The 24110-nt window shown below is 44.7% G+C and overlaps 2 protein-coding genes across 6 annotated transcripts; one reads left to right on the top strand and one right to left on the bottom strand.

The window, feature by feature from the left end:
- Positions 1 to 625: 625 nt before the first annotated feature.
- On the bottom strand, positions 626 to 7137 carry qars1 (glutaminyl-tRNA synthetase 1). The gene is made up of 23 exons (XM_071348752.1): positions 6980 to 7137; positions 6252 to 6402; positions 5942 to 6051; positions 5671 to 5746; positions 5487 to 5551; positions 5306 to 5359; positions 5097 to 5151; positions 4928 to 4999; positions 4762 to 4847; positions 4540 to 4626; positions 4237 to 4336; positions 4021 to 4099; positions 3695 to 3934; positions 3504 to 3596; positions 3266 to 3403; positions 2736 to 2823; positions 2517 to 2663; positions 2337 to 2438; positions 2130 to 2222; positions 1838 to 1968; positions 1659 to 1725; positions 1391 to 1516; positions 626 to 1206 (listed from the first exon to the last, which is right to left on the bottom strand). Exons 1-23 carry the CDS (start codon positions 7088 to 7090, stop codon positions 1156 to 1158), a joined length of 2322 nt encoding a protein of 773 aa, XP_071204853.1. The 5' UTR covers positions 7091 to 7137; the 3' UTR covers positions 626 to 1155.
- Positions 7138 to 7328: 191 nt separating this feature from the next.
- ogg1 (8-oxoguanine DNA glycosylase) lies at positions 7329 to 22466 on the top strand. Of its 5 annotated transcripts, none has more exons than XM_071348749.1 (9): positions 7329 to 7450; positions 7533 to 7607; positions 19329 to 19461; positions 19639 to 20006; positions 20136 to 20315; positions 20437 to 20618; positions 21315 to 21462; positions 21559 to 21608; positions 21790 to 22466. In XM_071348749.1, exons 3-9 carry the CDS (start codon positions 19352 to 19354, stop codon positions 21958 to 21960), a joined length of 1209 nt encoding a protein of 402 aa, XP_071204850.1. In that variant the 5' UTR covers positions 7329 to 7450; positions 7533 to 7607; positions 19329 to 19351; the 3' UTR covers positions 21961 to 22466. The 5 variants fall into 5 exon arrangements, with proteins under 5 accessions (XP_071204850.1, XP_071204851.1, XP_071204852.1 ...); XM_071348750.1 differs by having other exon boundaries at positions 19311 to 19461; XM_071348747.1 differs by having other exon boundaries at positions 7333 to 7607.
- The last annotated feature ends 1644 nt before the right edge of the window (positions 22467 to 24110 follow it).

The following is a 24110-nucleotide window of genomic DNA, read 5'->3' as shown; positions in this document are numbered from 1 at the left end:
TTAAAGGGGACATGCAGTGCAACATGCCACACGTGTCACAACCTCGTGACAAAAACGCATCCAGATGAAGCCTAACTCAAGATTAAATAGCAATCTAATTCCTTTAAAGGGCGAATTAAATGTATTGTTCATAAGGCTGTGTGCTGCTCATGAGGAACAACCTAACAATAAATATCTCACTTTCCGTTTTTCCAGTTAAATCTTTTCCACATCCAAAAGCTTGAAAATATCATTTGCTCAGCACTGTAGTAGGTAACATTATTTTAGTGAAGAACCCTGACAGCAGGGTAATAATGACTGTGGGTACTGTGTTTTAGAAACAGCATCTGTCCCAGTCCACCTTAAAGAGCTTACTACTGGTCTCTTGCCTAGTTAAGGGAGACCACAGTAACTGTGCAAATTATTCTTGTGGAGCTGGGACAGCTCTGGGCAGGCAATAGTTAATTCGCATGCACTCTACTTCCTCAAAAAGTGGTCTGTGTTCCTCCCACAATGCAAGTGTGCCTTTAAGTGGATTGTGTCATGAGAGTGAGTGAATGTCATCCCTTTCACTGCTTTTTAAAATTGATTAAGAAACACACCTACATTAACCCAAGGTAAACACTGACTCAGACACATTGTAATATCTATTTTACAATTGTTTTTCATGGTTTTATTCATGGTTTCCTCTCAAATGTGTCACCAAATGTTGCATTTGTAAGCATCTATGTTGTGTGAGATCAGCAGAACCAAGCTTGATGATGATGATACGTTTGACCATGGACTCAGAGCTTGACAGGATGGGTTTACATCATACAAACTTACAGTAAGACCCTTATTACCCCAATTATAAATGAGTTGTGGTCCTCAAAAGGAGGTACCTTGCGACAGTTTCCAAGTCTGTGCAAATGCTAAACTGAAAGATGCCCGAAAACCCCAATTCTGGATTTCAAATCGACTCCTAAGCACATCTGTAGATCTGGACAGGTCTATTCAATATGGCAAAAAGTCCAACAAGCCTATCAGAGGTCTATCAAGATGGAGCATTGCTTATACCCATTGATACTTTCAGATCTAAATCATGTCAGGTGTAGGGGACAGGGGTTGATTTGGGATTCAGACATGTTTGAGGGCTCATGGGAAGCAGGCAGTCCAGCTTGATCTCATTCTGCCCAATCACATCTTCCCAGGATCCTCTTTGAGGGTGACTGTTCTGTTGAAGACGAGCTGCAGGGAGAGGAACGCTGCTGTTACCCTCTGGCTCATGCTCTATGGAAATTTCTCTTAGGTCACCAACTTCATAAGATGACATTCTACATTTCAAAGTAAACAATTGAATAACACACCAGTTCTCACTCCTTTTTGCCACCTGTATCAATCAACTATTCAGTTTCTGGTTGGTGGACCATACCTTGTCTGCTGTGCTGTCTGGGTCCAGTGCGAAGTAGCCCACTCTCTCAAACTGGAACTTATCAAACACCTTCGCCTTGCTCACGGAGATGTCCACCAAGGCACTGTCAATCACTTGCAGGGAGTTCTGGGGGACAGAGAGGACATAGGAAACATTTTGACATGGGTGCATCTCAAGCATCCTCTCCTTGTCTCCTTTCCTTAAATCAGCATGTGTGTATGTGCGGAGGTTGTGTGTGTCCATGACAGTAACACTTAGACACACTCACAGGGTTGATATCACTTAGGAAGCCGCCGGGCACCTCAGACGGGTCCTCAGGATTTTTGTGAAGGAATCTGTGGACAGACCAAAAAAAATTGACAGCGAGAGAGAAATCATTCCAGACAGATGTATTTACAGACGTGTCTCTCTCACAGACAAACACGCAAAGCCTCTTCAGTGACTCACAGTCTTTCGTAGAGACGGATTTCACACTTCTGGGGCTCGCTGACCCAGTGGATGAAGGCCTTAGGTTTCTCTGCAGCCTCATGGGAACTACAGCAATACACCTCCAACTCCACCACCCTGCCCTGGGCGTCCTGAGAGAGATGGAGAGCGAGGGAAGGCCGAAGATAATAGCAAAGTGAGAGAATCAGAGAGAGGAAAGGCAGAGGACAGATGAGGTGTGGGGGACAGAAAGAGGACTAACATCCTGCCAGGACAAACAGGCATGTTTGTCAATCTGAGAGAAGCAGCTCACCTTGATGACCTTCTGTACAGAGATGACATAGCCAGCATGCCTCAGGCCTACTGGCTGATCTGGGGTCAGACGCTTGTAGCCCTTCTCCATCACCTACAGAGGGAGATTGTGTGTGAGAGAGCAGCAGGGTTAACACACACACTTACAATGTACACAGACCTTGTATTGAGAGCATGCGCACTAAGACCCACACAACTTGTCACCTACCTCTCTAAAGTCGCTCTGCTCGATGAAGATGGTGCGTGTAAATGGAACAACATGGCTGCCCATGAACTCATTGGCTGGGAAGTCAGGCACACGGACATCATTCTAGGAGAGAAGATAAATAAATGGTTCGCATTCGCACTAATCCTTGAAGCAAAAGTGATTGTGTGAGTGTTTACATACCCGTATGCCCTCAGGCAGGTTGGTGATGGTGACTTTGAGGGGCTCCAGGACGGCCATGGCTCGGGGGGCGTGGTCATTCAGCACATCCCTCACACACGACTCTAACATGTGGGGCTCCATTGTTGCCTGGGCAACAGTCACTCCCACCTGGCAAGATGGAATAAAACATTCAAACAATAGTATTGCTTACTCCACCATCTCTCTATCCCTCTCTCGTACCTTTGCACAGAAGTTGTTGATGGCCTCAGATGGGAAGCCCCTCCTCCTCAGAGCAGTCAGAGTGAAGAGACGAGGGTCATCCCAGTCCCTGCGAAACACAAACCGTCAGTGGAAGTCTCTCTCACACACACACACACACACACAGATAGTTACTTTGGCAAAAATAATGTAGTTTGGCTCTGGAAACAAATAATTTGGTTGGGAGAAATCCAGATTTTCATACCATCATACGCTATTACCGAATGTGCACGCAAGGTGCTATAACAACAAAAACACAAAACAATTTAAGCAACAGGGATCTTGATCCAGGAGGGGATTTAATGTCTCTGCTGTAACCAAGAAGCTTGATATTGACAACTAGCCACTTAGCTAGCAAGTAAGCAAACCAAATGTATAGCTGGAGCCCTGAGCTGGATCATACCGTTTCAAAATACCCCGGTATACGGTATATTGCCCAAGCCTACAGTTTGGCCATAGAAACAAATAGTTTTGCCTTAAACAGGATTTCCATACGTGTGTGTAATGCTGACCTGACAGTTCCTTCCTCCACCAGTTTGATGATCTTCCTCTTGGAGACCACGGTGTAGGTGAGGTTCAGACGGCCATATTCCCACTGCACAGGGCAGTACACGTCCAGAGCATTACACAGCCAGAAATACGATGACCGCCTGAAGGACACACACAAGCATATTAAGAGAATCAAAGGTTCTAAAGAACCAACAACTTAAAGGAAAGTTGACCCAGAAACAACTACAACACACAGCATACCTGGCCTGGAACTCCTTGGTGCAGAGTGAGTGTGTGATGTTTTCAATGGAGTCACACAGACAGTGGGTGTAGTCATATGTAGGATAGATACACCTGTGAAGAAAAAAGGCAGGAGGGGGTAGAACTGTGATGAGTATAATGAACTGTTAGAAGAAACGCTAAACAACTGTGTGTGTGTGTGTGTGTGTTACCATGCGTCCCCAGTGCGATGGTGGGCTGTGTATTTGATCCTGTAGGCCACGGGGTCCATCTTGCCGTCCTCCATCACTATCTTCATCCTGACTGTGGCCTCTCCCTCAGCGAACAGGCCCCGCCTCATCCTGTCAAACAGCACCAATGACTCCTCAGCAGGACGCTCTCGCCATGGTGACGGGGGCGGGTTGTGACCCTTCAGCTCCTCCCCCCGCTGGTGACACACGTAGGCATGGCCCCTAGAGAGATGAGCAAACACAGACACACACATGCAAATTGTTCCACACATATGAGAATAAAGAGAAACACAGATAGCGTCACCCACCTACGGATGAGGTCCACTGCCAGGTCGTAAAGTCTCTGGAAGTTGTCGGAGGCGTGAGTGATTTCATAAGGCTTATAACCTGAGACACACACATACAGATGTTGCAATGTGTTATGGTTGACTGGCATGTCATTACCAGTCAGTGCTAAACCATTCTCTGGATGCTTTGCCAGTGTTGTTGTGATGTTAGGGTAACATTGTACAACGGACACTCACCCAGCCATTCCACCATGTCTTTGATGGCAGTGAAGTACTTCTCCTCTTCCTTTTCTGGGTTAGTGTCATCATACCTCAAGTAGCAGATCCCATCGTTAGCCTGAGGGAGAGAGGACAAGGAGAGAGGAAAAGAGGACAACACACAATTGTGATACTGTGTTATGGTCAGGGTTCTGTCAAGTACCCCATATGAAATCAACCCTTAGCCTTTACCAATAAGCTAAACGTAGCCGAAGCTATATTTAGCCTTCTGGTAGTGGTTAAGAGTGGTGCTGGTGGGTGGAGTGTGTGTCAGGGTCATACCTTAGCGTAGCCAAAATTAAAGTTGATGGCTTTGGCGTGACCAATGTGAAGAATACCGTTGGGCTCCGGAGGGAAACGAGTGCGAATCTACAGTAATATAGACAGGCGAGAGAAAAACCAAGAGAGATCAATTAGTGAGTGATCAACAGTTTCACCTGCAGGCAGTATGAACCTTAAATGCATTCTGGTCATCCCACCTGTGACATTCCCTTATCTCCATACCTGTCCTCCAGTGAACTCCAGATGCTGCTTCAACAGGTCCATGGTTTTAGGAGTGACCACATAGCCCTCTGTTTTATAGTTCTCTCCTGGAGAAACAGGTCAGAGGCCAGGGGTTACAAGCTAGTATACTTAAATTGGTCATGGATGAAGTGTGTCTCCATCTCACCTGGTTTGTGGAAATTCAAGGCCACTCCTCTCAGCTCATCCATCAGCAATCTGCCCTCAATCTTTAACTCCCCTACACACACACACACACACAAAAGTATGTCAACACCCCTGTAACAGGGTGACCACTTAACCCAGAGCAGCTTTATGTGGAGTCCCCAGGTCATTACCATTCATAGTGAGCTCCTCCTTCACCTCACCATCTGGAGCCTTAGCCTTCTGAGCCTGCACATAGCGTTATTAATTTAGTACATTTTATGTGATTATGCAGTCACATAATGGATTGATCCATTAGTAAAATTATCTGCACTTTTGCGTGTGAAATATGATTACAATTTTTTTTTTATAGACAGCCATGTTGAGCTGTGTTAAATGTTACCTTGGGTTTCTTCTCCAGGTCAGCCTCTGTCTTTGGGCCCAGGAGATGGAGGACCTGAGAGGGAACGGGGTCAGGATTGAACACAGGGTCACAATATAAACACACATCTGAGGTACAGTATATCTATGTTGATATACACAATGCCTTCAGAGGACAAACATAAATGTATTGCTACACACACCTGCATGTCCACCTCGTTTTTGATCATCTTCCCATCAGCCCACATCAGGCCGCCACGAGCCTCACCTGTGAAGACAGAGGCACTCTCAATGAGACTCACATCCTCTCCTCCTTACCAACACAGATATTAATTTCCTCCAGTCCCAGAGCAGGTAATCAATATTCTATCAGGGTTGTATTCTTACCCATGAGCAGTCCCATGTTAAAACGGTACCTCTCCTGCAGCAGCTGGTCTTTGTGCTTCTTGATCACTTTTTCCACCTGTAACATACCACTGTTAGTCAAACCCCTCACACTACCTAGCAACTGTTAATAATCATCATCACTGGACAGAGACTATGTTTACAACATGACAACATTGCATGCAGCATTATGGGTAAACAGGAAATCTCTGGGCCCTCTAGTTAGGGCTAAAGCTAGACGTTTTTCCAGGTCAAAATAAGCTCAAGTCCTCACCTTGTCTTCTATCTGCTCTGGTGTTATGACCACTCCCACTCCACACAAAGACTCAAACTCCTGCTGGTTGATAGGGTCCTGGGGATGGCTCTTCACAAACTCCAAAGCAGCTAGAGAGACGAGAGGAGCATGTTTAAACAGTCTGACACATTATGGATAGTTCACCCCAAAATCAAAGTGTCTTTGTGTGTGTGAGACAGAGAGAGAGATACAGAGACAGAGAGAGAGAGGAATGGCCACGAGACAAAATGCTGATGACATACAGTCAACTACATTAATCAGCGATGTCAGGAAACGTGTGTTTGTCTACCTGCCAGTTGCAGCTCTGTACAGATCTTGCGTTGAGCGATGTGATCTGTGAGGAAGCCCAGGCGTTTGGGGTCTCGAAGACGAGAGGCCATTGTGTACAGGAGGGTCCCTGTCGCTTTGTCCACTCCTGCCACCCCAAGCACCCGCTGGGCCTATGGAAATCAACCAGTTGGAATAAATAGTGTTACAAATGTCAACACCACTTAACACTATTGAAACCAGTGTTTAGGCCAATACCAAGTTCCAGAGTAGACTAGACCTGGAGATGAACTGACAGGAAAGCTGTCAATTGAATAGTCTGGATTGCTACTTTCAAGAACAAGTGCAGTACAGTGGAGATCCGGGTTATTTTTAGCTGGTCAAGTCAGGGTAAGATGAATTCTAATGACAGGGTACACTAGAAAAAGGACTCCAAAGAAAATTAAAAGGGGCAGGCCTATAACACGTGTATGTGAAAATTTACAGTGAACTATCAGGTCTTTTCTTTCACTATTATCCTTGATTTGTCAATAATACGTTAGAATGTACGTATTCACTCAGACTCATATCGAAGTATGAACTTGTCTGACTGAAATAAATGCCACAGCCGAAAAGAATCAGTGAAATGACTAACGTTACTAAACTAGCTAACGTTAGAGGGTTTATGATCCTGTCAATACTGTCAAATATAACGTTACCCACGCCCGAGCTGCCAAGATTTCATACTTTTCCCAATCTCTGAAGTCATACCTGTGCAATAGCATCCTTTAGGGCAGAACATAAGGCATCATTTTTCAAAGTCTCCTTCGCTTTCTGCTCACTTAGCCCGATAGAAGTGAATAGTGTCAACGGATCCGCCATCTTTTACAATTTACAACAGGCAAACACGTTGCAAAAAACCATTTGTCTATAGGGGCGGGGGTACTTCATAATCACGGAAAGAATGAAAGGACAGTCATATGAACCAATCATGTCGCGTCTTTTGGACCAATCATGAATGGTGTTTGTTGAAGTCGTTATATTACGCTCTCTCAACAAGCCAATCGTTGGTTGTGTTGATATCAGGAGGCTCCTGAGGAGGGGAGGTTTCACAAATGTGTTGGTTGGTTGCATCAGACAGTAGACGAATGAAATGAGAAGTTTGAGTCATTCCTAAAAAAAATCAGTAATACGCAGAATAATATTAGAAATATTAACTAGGAAGTCAAATTGGCTGTTAATGTAAGAACGAAGTGACAAATATATTATGTTAGTCAAAGATGTTAGGTCACTCCGCGTAATCTTTATTTTCCATTCTCAACAGTCAAACACCGGGAAAGTCATTATAGGCCCACACACATCCAGGGATTGAAGATACGTGTAAACATCTGCTCTCAAAGTAAGATTGTGAAGTTATAACTTCTTGGAATGACAAGCTGGTTTTAACTTAGATTTGCGTAATATGTTAGCTACTCTACTATGATTTTGAGGTGACTCATAGCATGTGGAGCTAACCTAATTAGTAGCCTGTAGACTAGCTAGCTAACTACTAACTTAACTAGTTATTACCAGAGCAAGAGCCGAAGTAATCAGTATACTGTAACAATCCTGGGTTTATAAGCGCGGAAATCGACTCTGCCGCACGAGAATGCTTTTGGGGCACAGTCGATAGCGCGCTGGACTTCGGGCTAGAAGGTCGAGTTTATATTTTTATTTATTTCACCTTTATTTAACCAGGTAGGATAGTTGAGAACAAGTTTTCATTTGCAACTGCGACCTGGCCAAGATAAAGCATAGCAATTCGACACATACAACAACACAGTTACACATGGAATAAACAAAACATACAGTAGAACAAAAGAAAACAAAAAGTCTATATACAGTGAGTGCAAATGAGGTAAGATAAGGGAGTTAAGGCAATAAATAGGCCATGGTGGTGAAGTGTTTTACAATATAGCAATTAAACACTGGAATGGTAGATGTGCAGAAGATGAATGTGCAAGTAGAGATACTGGGGTGCAAAGGAGCAAGATAAATAAATAAATACAGTATGGGGATGAGGTAGGTAGATAGATGGGCTATGTACAGGTGCAGTGATCTGTGAGCTGCTCTGACAGCTGGTGCTTAAAGCTAGTGAGGGAGATATGAGTCTCCAGCTTCAGAGATTTTTGCCGTTCGTACCAGTCATTGGCAGCAGAGAACTGGAAGGAAAGACGACCAAAGGAGGAATTGGCTTTGGGGGTGACCAGTGAGATATAACTTCTGGAGCGCGTGCTACGAGTGGGTGCTGCTATGGTGGCCAGTGAGCTGAGATAAGGCGGGGCTTTACCTAGCAGAGATTTGTAGATAACCTGTAGCCAGTGGGTTTGGCGACGAGTATGAAGCGAGGACCAACCAACGAGAGCGTACAGGTCGCAATGGTGGGTAGTGTATGGGGCTTTGGTGACAAAAAGGATGGCAATGTGATAGACTGCATCCAGTTTGTTGAGTAGAGTTTTGGAGGCTATTTTATAGATGACATCACCAAAGTCGAGTGAAGGATGCTTTGTTGCGATATAGGAAGCCGATTCTAGATTTCATTTTGGATTGGAGATGCTTAATGTTAGTCTGGAAGGAGAGTTTACAGTCTAACCAGACACCTAGGTATTTGTAGTTGTCCACGTATTCTAAGTCAGAGCCGTCCAGAGTAGTGATGCTGGACGGGCGAGCAGGTGCGGGCAGTGATCGGTTGAATAGCATGCATTTAGTTTTACTTGCGTTTAAGAGCAGTTGGAGGCCACGGAAGGAGAGTTGTATGGCATTGAAGCTCGCCTGGAGGTTAGTTAACACAGTGTCCAAAGAGGGGCCAGAAGTATACAGAATGGTGTCGTCTGCGTAGAGGTATATCAGAGAATCACCAGCAGCAAGAGCAACATCATTGATGTATAGAGAGAAGAGAGTCGGTTCGAGGCTTGAACCCTGTGGCACCCCCATAGAGACTGCCAGAGGTCCGGACAACATGCCCTCCAATTTGACACACTGAACTCTATCAGAGAAGTAGTTGGTAAACCAGGCGAGGCAATCATTTGAGAAACCAAGGCTGTCGAGTCTGCCAATAAGAATGTGGTGATTGACAGAGTCGAAAGCCTTGGCCAGGTCGATGAATACGGCTGCACAGTAATGTCTCTTATCGATGGCGGTTATGATGTTGTTTAGGACCTTGAGCGTGACTGAGGTGCACCCATGACCAGCTCTGAAACCAGATTGCATAGCGGAGAAGGTACGGTGGGATTCGAAATGGTCGGTAATCTGTTTAACTTGGCTTTCGAAGACCTTAGAAAGACAGGGTAGGATAGATATAGTCTCTAGCAGTTTGGGTCTAGAGTGTCACCCCCTTTGAAGAGGGGGATGACCGCGGCAGCTTTCCAATCTTTGGGAATCTCAGACTATACGAAAGAGAGGTTGAACAGGCTAGTAATAGGGGTTGCAACAATTTCGGCAGATCATTTTAGAAAGATTGGGTCCAGATTGTCTAGCCCGGCTAATTTGTAGGGGTCCAGATTTTGCAGCTCTTTCAGAACATCAGCTATCTGGATTTGGGTGGAGAAATGGTGGTGGCTTTGGCGGGTTGCTGTGGAGGGTGCCGGGCAGTTGACCGGGGTAGAGGTAGCCAGGTGGAAAGCATGGCTAGCCGTAGAGAAATGCTTATTGAAATTCTCAATTATGGTGGATTTTATCGGTGGTGACAGTGTTTCCTAGCCTCAGAGCAGTGGGCAGCTGGGAGGAGGTGCTCTTATTCTCCATTGACTTTACAGTGTCCCAGAACTTTTTTGAGTTAGGACTACAGGATGCAAATTTCTGTTTGAAAAAGCTGGCCTAAGCTTTCCTAACTGCCTGTGTATATTTGTTCCTAACTTCCCTGAAAAGTTGCATAACACGGGGGCTATTCGATGCTAATGCAGAATGCCACAGGATGTTTTTGTGCTGGTCAAGGGCAGACAGGTCTGGAGTGAACCAAGGACTATATCTATTCCTAGTTCCATTTTTTTGAATGGGGCATGCTTATTTAAGATGGTGAGGAAGGCACTTTTAAAGAATAGCCAGGCATCATCTACTGACGGGATGAGGTCAATGTCATTCCAGGATATCCCGGCCAGGTCGATTAGAAAGGCCTACCCGCAGAAGTGTTTTAGGGAGCGTTTGACAGTGATGAGGGGTGGTCGTTTGATCGCAGACCCATTACGGATGCAGGCAATGAGGCAGTGATCGCTGAGATCTTGATTAAAAACAGCAGAGGTGTATTTGGAGGGCGAGTTAGTTAAGATGACATCTATGAGGGTGCCCGTGTTTACGGATTTGGAGTTGTACCTGGTAGGTTCATTGATAATTTGTGTGAGATTGAGGGCATCAGGTTTGGATTGTAGGATGGCCGGGGTGTTAAGCATGTCCCAGTTTAGGTCACCTAGTAGCACGAGCTCAGAAGATAGATGGGGGGGGCAATCAATTCACATATGGTATCGAGGGCACAGCTGGGGGCAGAGGGAGGTCTATAGCAAGCGGCAACAGTGAGGGACTTGTTTCTGGAAAGGTGAATTTTTAGAAGTAGAAGCTCGAATTGTTTGGGTACAGACTTGGATAGTAATACAGAACTCTGCAGGCTATCTTTGCAATAGATTGCAACACCGCCCCCTTTGGCAGTTCTATCTTGGCGGAAAATGTTATAGTTAGCGATGGAGATTTCAGGGTTTTTGGTAGTTTTCCTAAGCCAGGATTCAGACACGGCTAGGACATCCGGGTTGGCAGAGTGTGCTAAAGCAGTGAATAAAACAAAGTTATGGAGTAGGCTTCGTTACCTAACGTTACCTAGCTTGCAACTTGTGTAATAACAAAGATAGCTAACGTTAGTAGAATAACGTATTGTAATGAAACAGGCAGGGAGCAGGCCTTGAACCAACAACGTGACTCACACCAGAGCATAACAGACCTATTTCTCTCCATATCCCTGGATTCCTACCGCAAACTCTGAACATTTTCATCTGGATCTTCGCAACTAGCTAACCGCAATCCCGGGTGACCACCCCTGGCTAGCGTTTCCATCCACCCCCATCTATCTTCAGAGCTCGTACTGTTAGGTGACCTAAACTGGGACATGCTTAACACCCCGGCCGTCCAACAATCTAAGCTAGATGCCCTCAATCTCACACAAATGATCAATGAACCTACCAGGTACAACCTCAAATCCGTAAACACAGGCACCCTCATAGACATCTTCCTGACCAACCTGCCCTCTAAATACACCTCTGCTGTCTTCAACCAGGATCTCAGTGATCACGGCCTCATTGCCTGCGTCCGTAATGGGTCTGCGGTTAAACGACCACCCCTCATCACTGTCAAACGCTCCCTAAAACACTTCAGCGAGCAGGCCTTTCTAATAGACCTGGCCCGGGTATCCTGGAAGGATATTGACCTCATTCCGTCAGTAGAGGATACCTAGTTATTCTTTAAAAGTGCTTTCCTCGTCTTAAATAAGCATGCCCCATTCAAAAATTGTAGAACCAGGAACAGATATAGCCCTTGGTTCACTCCAGATCTGTCTGCCCTTGACCAGCACAAAAACATCCTGTGGCGTACCGCATACGCATCGAATAGCCCTCGCGATACTCAACTTTTCATGGAAGTTAGGAACCAGTATACACAGGCAGTTAGGAAAGCAAAGGCTAGTTTTTTTCTAACAGAAATTTGCATCCTGTAGCACAAACTCCAAAAAGTTCTGGGATACTGTAAAGTCCATGTATATAAGAGCACCTCCTCCCAGCTGCCCACTGCACTGAGGCTAGGAAACACTGTTACCACCGATACATCCACGATAATTGAGAATTTCAATAAGCATTTCTCTATGGCTGGCCATGCTTTCCTCCTGGCTACCCCTTCCCCAGTCAATAGCCCTGCACCCCCCACAGCAACTTGCCCTAGGTTCCCCCATTTCTCCATCACCCATATCCAGATAGCTGATGTTCTGAAAGAGTTGCAAAATCTGGAGCCCTACAAATCAGCTGGGCTAGACAATCTGGACCCTCTCTTTCTAAAATTATCCATGGCAATTGTTGCAACCCCTATCACTAGCCTGTTCAACCTCTCTTTCGTATCGTCTGAGATCCCCAAAGATTGGAAAGCTGCCGCGGTCACCCCCCTCTTCAAAGGGGGAGACACTCTAGACCCAAACTGTTTCAGACCTATATCTATCCTACCCTGCCTTTCTAAGGTCTTCGAAAGCCAAGTTAACAAACAGATCACCGACCATTTCGAATCCCACCGTACCTTCTCCGCTATGCAATCTGGTTTCCGAGCTGCTTAAGGTCCTAAACGATATCATAACCGCCATCGATAAAAGACAATACTGTGCAGCCGTCTTCATCGACCTGGCCAAAGCTTTTGACACTGTCAATCACCACATTCTTATCGGCAGACTACACAGCCTTGGTTTCTCAAATGACTGCCTCGCCTGGTTCACCAACTACTCAGACGGAGTTCAGTGTGTCAAATTGGAGGGCCTGTTGTCTGGACCTCTGGCAGTCTCTATGGGGGTGCCACAGGGTTCAATTCTCGGGCCGACTCTTTTCTCTGTATTCATCAATGATGTCGCTCTTGCTGCTGGTGATTCTCTGATCCACCTCTACGCAGACGACACCATTCTGTATACTTCTTGCCCTTCTTTGGACACTGTGTTAACTTCTCTGCGCTACGGATCCCTTTAGCGGGATCATTTTCCTAAACAACCGCTGAATTGCAGGGCGCAAAATATTACTTAAAATATTTATAACGAGACTCCCAGTTACACAATAAATGTTATTTTTGTTCGATAAATATTACTTTTACAACAAAAAAACGCCATTTGGGTTGCGCGTTATGTTCAGAAAACTACAGCCTCGTTCCGGTCCTGAAAGGCAGAAGACAATTCCCAAACGTATCAGATTCAAAAATATTACTACAAATATTTATAATCATGCAATCACAAGTGAAATATACCAAAACACAGCTTAGTTTGTTGTTAATCCACCTATCGTGTCAGATTTTGAAAATATGCTTTGCAGCGAAAGCAATCCAAGCTTTTGTGAGTGTATCAATCAATGCTAGAACAGCTAGCCCCAAATTAGCATGGTCACGAAAGTCAGAAAAGCAATAAAATGAATCGCTTACCTTTGATAATCTTCGGATGTTTGCACTCACGAGACTCCCAGTTACACAATAAATGTTATTTTTGTTCGAAAAATATTACTTTTATAACAAAAAAACGCCATTTGGATTGCGCGTTATGTTCAGAAAACCAAAGCCTCGTTCCGTTCGACGAAAATTCCAAAAAGTATCCGTAATGTTCGTAGAAACATGTCAAATGTTTTTTTATAATCAATCCTCAGGTTGTTTTTAACAAACATAATCGATAATATTTAAACCGTACTGTAACCTATTCAATAAAAGAGAAAGAAAATGGAGAGCTACCCCTCTCGCGCGCAGGAACTAATCAAAGGACACCTGACTTCTTTTGAAAAATCTCGCTCATTTTTCAAAATAAAAGCCTGAAACTATGTCTAAAGCCTGGTCACAGCCTGAGGAAGCCATTGGAAAAGGAATCTGGTTGATACCCCTTTAAATGGAAGAAAGACGGGCAAGGAAACACAGATTAAAAATATATAAAAAATCACTTCCGGGTTAGATTTCCTCAGGTTTTCGCCTGCAGAATCAGTTTTGTTATACTCACAGACAATATTTTGACAGTTTTGGAAACTTTGGAGTGTTTTCTATCCTAATCTGTAAATTATATGCATATTCTACGATCTGGACCTGAGAAATAGTCAGTTTACCTTGGGAACGTTATTTAAAAAATAAAAATCGGACCCCTAGCGTCAAGAGGTTAACTAACCTCCAGACGAGCTTCAATGCCATACAACTCTCCTTCCGTGGCCTCCAACTACTCTCAAATGCAAGTAAAACTAAATGCATGCTCTTCAACCGATCGCTGCCCGCACCTGCCCGCCCGTCCAGCATCACTACTCTGGACGGTTCTGACTTAGAAAATGTGGACAACTACAAATACCTCGGTGTCTGGTTAGACTGTAAACTCTCCTTCCAGACTCACATTAAGCATCTCCAATCAAAAACTAAATTTAGAATCGGCTTCCTATTTCGCAACAAAGCATCCTTCACTCATGCTGCCTAACATACCCTCGTAAAACTGAGTATCCTACCGATCCTTGACTTCAGCGATGTCATTTACAAAATAGCCTCCAACACTACTCAGTAAATTGGATACAATCTATCACAGTGCCACCCGTTTTGTCACCAAAGCCCCATATACTACCCACCACTGCGACCTGTATGCTATCGTTGGCTGGCCCTCGCTTCATATTCGTCCCCAAACACACTGGCTCCAGGTCATCTATAAGTCTTTGCTAGGTAAAGCCTGCCTTATCACAGCTCACTGGTCACCATAGCGGCACCCACCCATAGCACGCGCTCCAGCAGGTATATTTCAATGGTCACCCCCAAAGCCAATTCCTCCTTTGGCTGCCTTTCCTTCCAGTTCTCTGCTGCTGGAACGAATTGCAAAAATCACTGAAGCTGGAGACTCATATCTCCCTCACTATCTTTAAGCATCAGCTGTCAGAGCAGCTCACAGATTGCACCTGTAAACAGCCCATCTGTAAATAGCCCATCCAACTACCTCATTCCCATATTGTTTTTTTTTTCTTCTCCTTTGCACCCCAGTATCTCTACTTGCACATTCATCTTCTGCACATCTATCACTCCAGTGTTAAATTGCTAAATTGTAATTACTTCGCCACTACGGCCTATTTATTGCCTTACCTACCTAATCTTACCTCATTTGCACACACTGTATATAGATTTTTTCTATTGTATTACTGACTGTACATTTGTTTATTCCATGTGTAACTCTGTGTTGTTGTTTGTGTCGCACTGCTTTGCTTTATCTTGGCCAGGTCGCAGTTGCAAATGAGAACTTGTTCTCAACTGGCCTATCTGGTTAAATAAAGGTGAAATATTTTTTTTTTTTTTAAGTTAACTAGCTAACGTTACTGACAGATTAATTCTTACACGGAACACAAACCGGCTGCGTGCGTGCACCATCGTGCATACATTTATTTTGTCCCCCCACACCAAACGCGATCACAACACGCAGGTTAAAATATCAAAACAAACTCTTTGAACCATTTACATTAATTTGGGGACAGGTCGAAAAGCATCAAACATGTATGGCAATTTAGCTAGCTAGCTTGCACATGCTAGCTAATTTGTCCTATTTAGCTAGCTTGCTGTTGCTAGCTAATTTGTCCTGGGATATAAACATTGAGTTGTTATTTTACCTGAAATGCACAAGGTCCTCTACTCCGACAATTAATCCACACATAAAACGGTCAACCGAATCGTTTCTAGTCATCTCTCCTCCTTCCAGGCTTTTTCATCTTTGAACTTATATGGTGATTGGCATCTAAACTCTCATAGTATTACCACGACGACCGGCAAAACAATTTGTCTTTCAATCACCCACGTGGGTATAACCAATGAGGAGATGGCAAGTGGGTACCTGCTTCTATAAACCAATGAGGAGATGGGAGAGGCAGGACTTGCAGCGCGATCTGCGTTAGTAATAGGAATGACTTCTATTTTAGCCCTTGGCAACGCAGATGCTCGTTGGCGCGCGTAAGCAGTGTGGGTGCAATAATTGACTAACATGGATTTCTAAATTTATTTTGCAACATTCGCGCACGCGACGTGTCCGGTCTGGTCAGCATGTTACCAACATCAATCAGATACATGACTAATTGATTAGTGTCTGTAATGTGTACACAATCTTTATAATAACCCACTTGTATTTTGATTTAGGGTTGTTTTTTGTTGGGTTTTTTTTTGGGGGGGGGGGTAGATCAGCTTTCTTGTTGCAGACAGATTGTAGGTCCTACCAATTTAATTGTTTGCATAATGTATTTTTATTATTTTCTCTATTCTTTTTTCCCTCTACCCTGACATCCATACCCTAATTGGAGTAAACTAATGGATAACAATACTTCTACTGCTACTTACAGCTATTTCACTCACATCTATGGTACCTGTAGTTAAATAATTATACATATATTCTGAATTTCCTCTTTCTTCAAGTGCTGTATTTTCACCCACACTGCCCATTCCAAGATTCATTCTGATTTTAACTCCACTGTTTTTGTTGTATGGAAAACTGATGATGGTGGTGTGCACTTTGTATGCATTGAGTCAAAGATGGTTCTCTTGTGATTTCTCTATCATTGACGTGACAAGACTATGTCGGTGAGTAAATAATTAGCCTCTGCCCTCCGTTATATTGGCGAACGTAGCTACAATCACTAGAGCACCAACTGACGAGCTCAGTTCAAGACTATCCTATCAACAAGACCTGAAGGACTGTAGGGAGTTGTGGCTGAATAAGGACATGGACACACCTAGACACACCTAGCTGTTTTTCTATGCATCGTAAAGACTGAATGGCAGCTTCGGTTAAGGGGGAGGTGTGTGTCCCTTTGTTAACAACAGCTGGTGCGGGATCTCTATTGTTAAGTCTTGAGGTTTTACTCACCTTAGAATACCTCATGATAGGCTGCAGACCATACTATTTACCAAGAGTTTTCATCTATAGTTTTTGTAGCTTTCTATTTACCACCACAAACCAAAGCTGGCAGTAAGACCGCACTCAACGAGCTATATAGGGCCATAAGCAAACAAGAAAATGTACATCCAGAGGCAGCACTCCTAGTGGCCAGTGATTTTAATGCAGGAAAACTGAAATTTGTCTTTCCTCATTTTTACTAGCATGTCACCTGTGCAACTAGAGGCGAAAAAACTCTAGATCACCTTTACTCCACACTTAGAAATGCAGACAAAACTCTCCCTCACCCTCCATTTGGCAAATCTGACCATAACTCTATCATCCTGATTCCTGCTTACAAGCAAAAACTCGAACAGTAATTACCAGTAATGCGCTCAATACGGAAGTGGTCCAATGAAATGGATGCTAAGCTACAGGACTGTTTCGCTAGCACAGACTAATATCTTCCGGGATTCATCCGATAACATTGAGGAGTATACCACATCAGTCACCGGCTTCATTAATAAGTTCATTGATGACGTCGTCCCCGCAGTGACTGTACGTACATATCCCAACCAGAAGCAATGGGTTACAGGCAACACCCGCACTGAGCTAAAGGCTAGAGCTGCCGCTTTCAAGGAGTGAGATACCTGTCCGGACGCTTATAAGAAATCCTACTACGACTGACGAACTATCAAACCGTCAAAACGTCAATACAGGACTAAGATCAAATCTACTACGCCAGCTCTGACACTCAGATGTGGCAGCGAAACAAAGGGAAACCCAGCCGCGAGCTGCCCAGTCACGCAAGCCTACCAGACGAGCTATATTCTATGCTCGCTTCGAGGCAAGCAACACTGAACCATGCATGAGAGCACCAGCTGTTCCGGATGACTGTGTGATCTTGCTCTCCTTAGCCAATGTGAGTAAGACCTTTAAACAGGTTAACATTCACAAGGCCACGAGGCCAGACGGATTACCAGGACGCTTACTCAGAGCATGCGCTGACCAGCTGTCAATTGTTTTCACTGACATTTTCAACCTCTCCGTGACCCAGTTTGTAATACCTACATGTTTCAAGCAGACCACCATAGTCCCTGTGCCCAAGAACGCCAAGGTAACCTGTCTAAATGACTATCGCCCCGTAGTATTCAAATCTGTAACCATGAAGTGCTTTGAAAGGCTGGTCGTGGCTCACATCAACACCATTGTCATCCCAGACACCCTGGACCTACTCCAATTCGCATACCGTACCAACAGATCCACAGATTACGCAATCTCTATTGCACTCCACACTGCCCTTTCCCACCTGGACAAAAATAACACCTAGGTGAGAATGCTGTTCATTGACTACAGCTCAGTGTTCAACACCATAGTGCCCTCCAAGCTCTGGGACAGAACACCTCCCTCTTCAACTGGGTCCTGGACTTCCTGACAGGCCGCCCCCCAGGTGGTGATGGGAGGCAACACACATCCGCCATGCTAACCCTCAACACGGGGGCCCTGCAAGGGTGCATGCTTAGTCCCCTCCTGTACTCCCTGTTCACCCATGACTGCGTGGCCACGCACAATTAAGTTTGCTGACAACAAACGGTGGTTGGCTTGATCACCACTGACAGTGAGACAGCCTATAGGGAGGAGGTCAGTGAGGACAACAAACTCTCCCTCACTGTCAGCAAGACAAAGGAGCTGATCGTGGACTACAGGAAACGGAGGGTCGAGCACGGCTCCATCCACATAGACTCATCTGTAGTGGAACGGGTCGAGAGCTTCAAGTTCCTCGGTGTCCACATCACTAAGGAATTATCATGGTCCACACACACCAACACAGTTGTAAAGAAGGCATGACAAATCCTCTTCCCCCTCAGGAGGCTAAAAAGATTCGGCATGGACTTTTAGATCCTCAAAGTTCTACAGCTGCACTATCGAGAGCATCTTGACTGGCTGCATCACCACTTGGTATGGCAACTGCTTGGCATTGGACCACAAGGAGCTACAGAGAGTAGTGTGTATGACCCAGTACATCACTGGGGCAGAGCTCCCTGCCATCCAGGACCTCTATACCAGGCGGTGTCAGAGGATGACCCAAGTCATAGACTGCTCTCTCTGATACCGCACGACAACCGATTCACTCTACCAATATGTATGTACCTCAATTACCTCATACCCCTGCACATGGACTCGATACTGGTACCCCGTGTAATAGCCAAGTTATCCTTACTCATTGTGTATTTTTTCTATTATTTATCCTTTTTCTCTGCATTGTTGGGAAGGGCCTGTGAGTAAGCCTTTCACTGTTACTTTGTTGTTTACAAATTGTGACAAATAGCATTTTATTTTATTTTGTTGCTACACTCTTAGAAAAAAAGGTGCCATCTATGACCTAAAAGGGTTCTTCTGCTGTCCCCATAGGAGAATAGTTCTCCTATGGGAATAGGCGAAGAACCCTTATTTCAAAGAGTTCATGGCCTCCACTATCCATCTCATCAGATATCTCTGATACTACAGTATGTGGTGAGTGATCCAGCACTATGTCCCAGCATGCATTGCTGTCGGCAGGGACCAAGTCATGGCGCTCCCTGGCCTGCTCACGATCAGAGCTCCGTTTGGACCTCACACTAGGCTGCGGACAGAGCTTCCGGTGAGTTCCTTTGACCACAGCTTCGCTGATTTTATAGAGCAATGGCAGGCCATACGTTACATGACCCAGGGCTCTGCCAAAGGCATTAGCAAGTATTGAAATGATCTCTAATTCACTCACTACCTCTCAAACCATTTATCCTAACCCTCTGTCGTCCCACCCTCTTTTCCCTGCCAGCTGGCGAGAGACAGGGGATGGCCACTGGACCGGAGTGATGGGGGGACGAGTGTGGACTCTCACCCAGACAGACGACACACTATGGTACCACACATACAATAACCCCAACACCATAGGAGGGGATGGGAGGAAGCGGAGTGCAGGTTCCCTGCTCCAGGGGTCAAAGGGGTCAGGGAAAAGATCAAAGGGAGTGATAGAGGTGAAGGAGGAAGAAGAGGGGGAGCCAGTGGCTGTGACCCCTGACCCAGACAGGAAGGAGGAAGAGCTGCTGAATGATTATTTCCAGCTGAAGGTGAAGCTGGGGGATCTGTACAGAGATTGGGGAGCAGCCGACCCACACTTTAACAGCATTGCTAAGATCTTCACAGGTAAGTTGGTCCGTGTTTGTAATACTGTGTCTGTATCTATTATGTCTCTTCCGTGTGTGTGTGTGTGTGTGTGTGTGCGTGCATGTGCGTTTAATACTTTACAGTGTGTGTGTTCTGTCTCTCCCCCAGGTGTGCGTATGCTGCGTCAGGACCCCACAGAGTGCCTGTTCTCCTTCATCTGCACCTCTAACAACCACATCTCTCGTATCCAGGGCATGGTGGAGAGGCTGTGCCAGTCCTTGGGCACCCCTCTGTGTCAGCTGGACCAGACCAGCTACCACGACTTCCCCTCCCTGCATGCACTCGCAGGTTCCACCTCCACTACCACCAACACTACTCTGGCTGATTGTCTGACATCTGTCTATCTCTCTTTTTCAAATCCTTTGTTTTTTCAAATGTTTTCACATGTCCTCTGTGATCTGATTGACAGACAACAGTGTGGAGGCTTGTCTGAGGGACCTGGGGTTTGGGTACAGGGCCAGGTTCCTGCAGCAGAGTGCCAGACAGATCCTGGACTCTCACGGTGGGCCCCATTGGCTCCAGGGGCTCCGCAGTGTCCCCTACCTGCAGGCACGTGACGCACTGCGCACCCTGCCCGGGGTAGGCCCCAAGGTATGCCTCAACCCTTCAGGACAATTAAGGGTGCATAACATAGTAAATGTAGACATAACATAGTAAATGTAAATCCGGGACACTCAAATTTGTATGATATGTTACGTTTGGTATGGTTACATAAGACGGATAGTTACTTAGGGTGGTTGGTAGGGGTGGATGTATAGCGAAACGTCTAGCAACCCAAAGGTTGCAAGTTTGAATCTGATCATGGACAACTCTAGAATTGTATCTAATTAGCAACTTTTCAACAGCTTACTACTTTTTAGCTAATTTGCACCGACAGTACATAGCATGTTAGCTAAACCTTCCCCTAACCTTAACCCTTTAACCTAACTCTTAAACTTAACCCTTAGCCTCGCTAACTTTAGCCAGCTCGCTAATGCTAACCACCTAGCTAGAATTCGTAACATATCATACATTTAGCAAATTCACAACATATTGTAAGTTTTTCAAATTCTTAACATATTGTCCGTTTTGCAAATTTGTAACATAATACGATTTGTAATTTGTAACATATACGAAATGAATGATTCACATCCACAAATGAATACATTCCATATGAAACTTAACATATCATATTAAACGAAGTGTCTCGGATTTGCATACAGAATAATACTAAATGCTCTGAGACCAGGTTAATTATACATTTATTATACACAGGCATAGAAAGTGTTACCTGGGTTCCCCTTGTAGGTGGCAGACTGTGTGTGTCTGATGTCTCTGGAAAAGGCCTGTGTTGTGCCTGTGGATACACACGTATGGCAAATCGCAAAACGAGACTACAGTTGTGCGGTGGGCAACGGGCAGAAGAGCCTCACAGACAAGGTCCACCGTCAAATAGGTGAGGATTCACGGTACAAGGAGGTGTTTAACAGGCTTTAACAGTGTCCTTCTGAATATTACCAATCACTAATTGACTGATTTTGTTTCTGCACAGGGGACTTCTTCAAGCAGCTATGGGGTCCTTATGCTGGTTGGGCACACTCGGTGAGAAAAATAACTGGTGGTCAGAATCCATCCACTCATCTGTTCACTTCCTCTCTCTGCTCTCTCTCACTCTCACTCTCTTTCTCTAATCTATCCATCCATCCAACTTGAAACACCGGTAACTTGAACTTTCAATAAATCATGCATTGATGTCAATGGAGCTTGACTGTCACTCTCTCAGGTGTTGTTCTGTTCTGACCTGAAGAAGTTCCAGAAGCTGAAAGAAACACACTCTCTGAAACAGGAGGAGGAGAAGGTCAAGATAAAGGTGGAGGGAGAGGGAATAAACAAGAACATTCAAAAAATGTGTAATAGAAAGGTGAAAATGTCTGTGAAGGAGGAGGTGGAGTGAGGTCAGTAGAGGTTATGTGTTGGTGATTTATGTTAGCTCAGGAAGCTAACCTGAATGTATGTCATTCTTTGCACACCTCTCTGGAGCAACTAGGCTATGAGTCTGACAGTCTTACCTTTTCTCTTCAGGTTCATGACATGATTAACTGCAAACCAAGGTCACTGTCAGTGGAGATTGTTCCTGATCACTTTGTAGAATGATGTAAGACAGAGCTATAAATGTGATACACATTATAAAAGAGAGAGTTCACTCTGAACCAGACTTCTCACATTATCTGTCATACATTTGTGTTCAGCTCTAAACTGAAGGCTAGTGTTTAATTTTACTGCGATTTCTGTCTGTGAATGAAGCTCTATAGGTATGTGTCATTTTCCACTGCCGTCTCTACATATGAACTACACACATAGAAACCGTGTGTTTATCATATCTTTTCTAGATTAATGGACCACTACACAGACTCTGTAACAGTTCATTTTTATACTGAAATAAACAGGTTTTGGACTATTTTCCTTTGTCAGTGTTGTTTGGAGATTATGCACACATTTTGAATAAGTCTAGTTGTGGATAATCCCACTCCTTTGATCCCCTATATTTGTCTTTCTATCAGTGTAGTATGCTTAGACCATAGAGTTAGAGGACTCTAGTTGGATAAATGGGACATATATCAAAATATTATATCCCTATTATTCTCTATGACCCAGACAGAAAAGGTGCAGAGTGTCAGAGGTGGCCTCTAGATGGCAATAAGATATGGGAAGATTCTGCATCATAGTATGATGTGATTTTTCAATGTCAGTCACTGTTAAAATATTATTCTACTTTATACTTCATTGTTTGCTGAGCTTATATTAAGTAGTCAATGGCCCTCAGGGTAGCCTATGTGCCAATGCATTTAGCAGTGTTGACGTGTGCAGGTTCATATGTCCAAAAATGTTGCCCATTACTGGTGCAATACACACTCAATCTCTCTTGACGATTCTATATGTTTACTGTGCATGTCTGTGAGTCTGTCCAAAATAAGCAGTATGTTCGGCCAGCTGTGAAATGCCATGGTGTCTGTACATGTATCTATAGGCATTAGTCAGGTGCGTCAGCATGTCTGTTTATAGTTGAGATTGCAGTTATCTGCCCTCAGTGCTATGAGCTATAAGTGTGTGTATGTCACTCTGGGCTGTCACTGGTGTCTAGGATAGTGTGGGCTATATGGGAGTCACTGGGAGAGTTTAACTGTAATGTAACCTGTATGTAACGTAGATATTTTTTTTGCCAACTCCTCTGTCATGTTTGTTGTCAGGCCATTTGCAGTTAGCTACAGCACAAACAGACCTGGCTAGAGTGTATGGATTTGAGTGTGTCACTCAAAAATCAAGACATTTATAGATCAAGACACTGTGATTGAAGTACATAACATTCGTCATTTTCCTGAATGGATATGTGTGCGCATTAATGGGTAGCCTAGGCTACTTATGTATGTAAGCATACATTCATGTATGTATGTGTACTTGCATATTTGTGTATGTCTGCATCCATAGGTTCTTTGTGTGTGTGTGTGTGTGTAAGCGGTGTGTGTATAAGGGGTGTTTGTGGTGTGTGTGTGTGTGTGTAAGCGGTGTTTGTGGTGTGTGTGTATATAAGGGGTGTGTGCAGCCATGTGTGTGTTAATGTGTGAGTGAGTCAGCTTTCATCTCCAGTCCAGTTGAGTTGGGCAGGAGCTGGGGTCCAGCTTTAGGGCACAGAGAGAGAGAGAGCACACATATATAAATAGGAGTGGAAGAAGAGGAGGGAAAAAAACAGCGGGATGGATAGAGGAGAAAAGGGGGGATTGACGTAGGTCGACTAAATAGGCGATATTAGCAACGTGAACACAAACACATTTGCTCGCTATGACCAAAATAGCCCTAGTACCCTGTATGTTGCGTAATTGATAGGTCCCAGTGTGTATCTTGTCTGTCTATAGTGTGCATGCTGAAAGGAGAAGATGCTGGTCCCCTGAAGCGGTTGTGTTACTCTCCTCAGCCACCAGGGGGCACACTCCCAGAGCCCCAGCACAAAGAGGGGCTTGTGTCCCCTGCCAGATGTGCAGCAGTAGGGGTGTGTTGAAACATGTGAGGTTTGCGCAGAAACATGTGAGGTTTGTGAGAGAAGGTTGT

The sequence above is a fragment of the Salvelinus alpinus genome, chromosome 17, assembly GCF_045679555.1.
Source record: "Salvelinus alpinus chromosome 17, SLU_Salpinus.1, whole genome shotgun sequence".
Classification (NCBI taxonomy): domain Eukaryota; kingdom Metazoa; phylum Chordata; class Actinopteri; order Salmoniformes; family Salmonidae; genus Salvelinus; species Salvelinus alpinus.
Note: the sequence above shows the minus strand (reverse complement) of the source record. Positions and strands in the feature narration are given on the sequence as shown.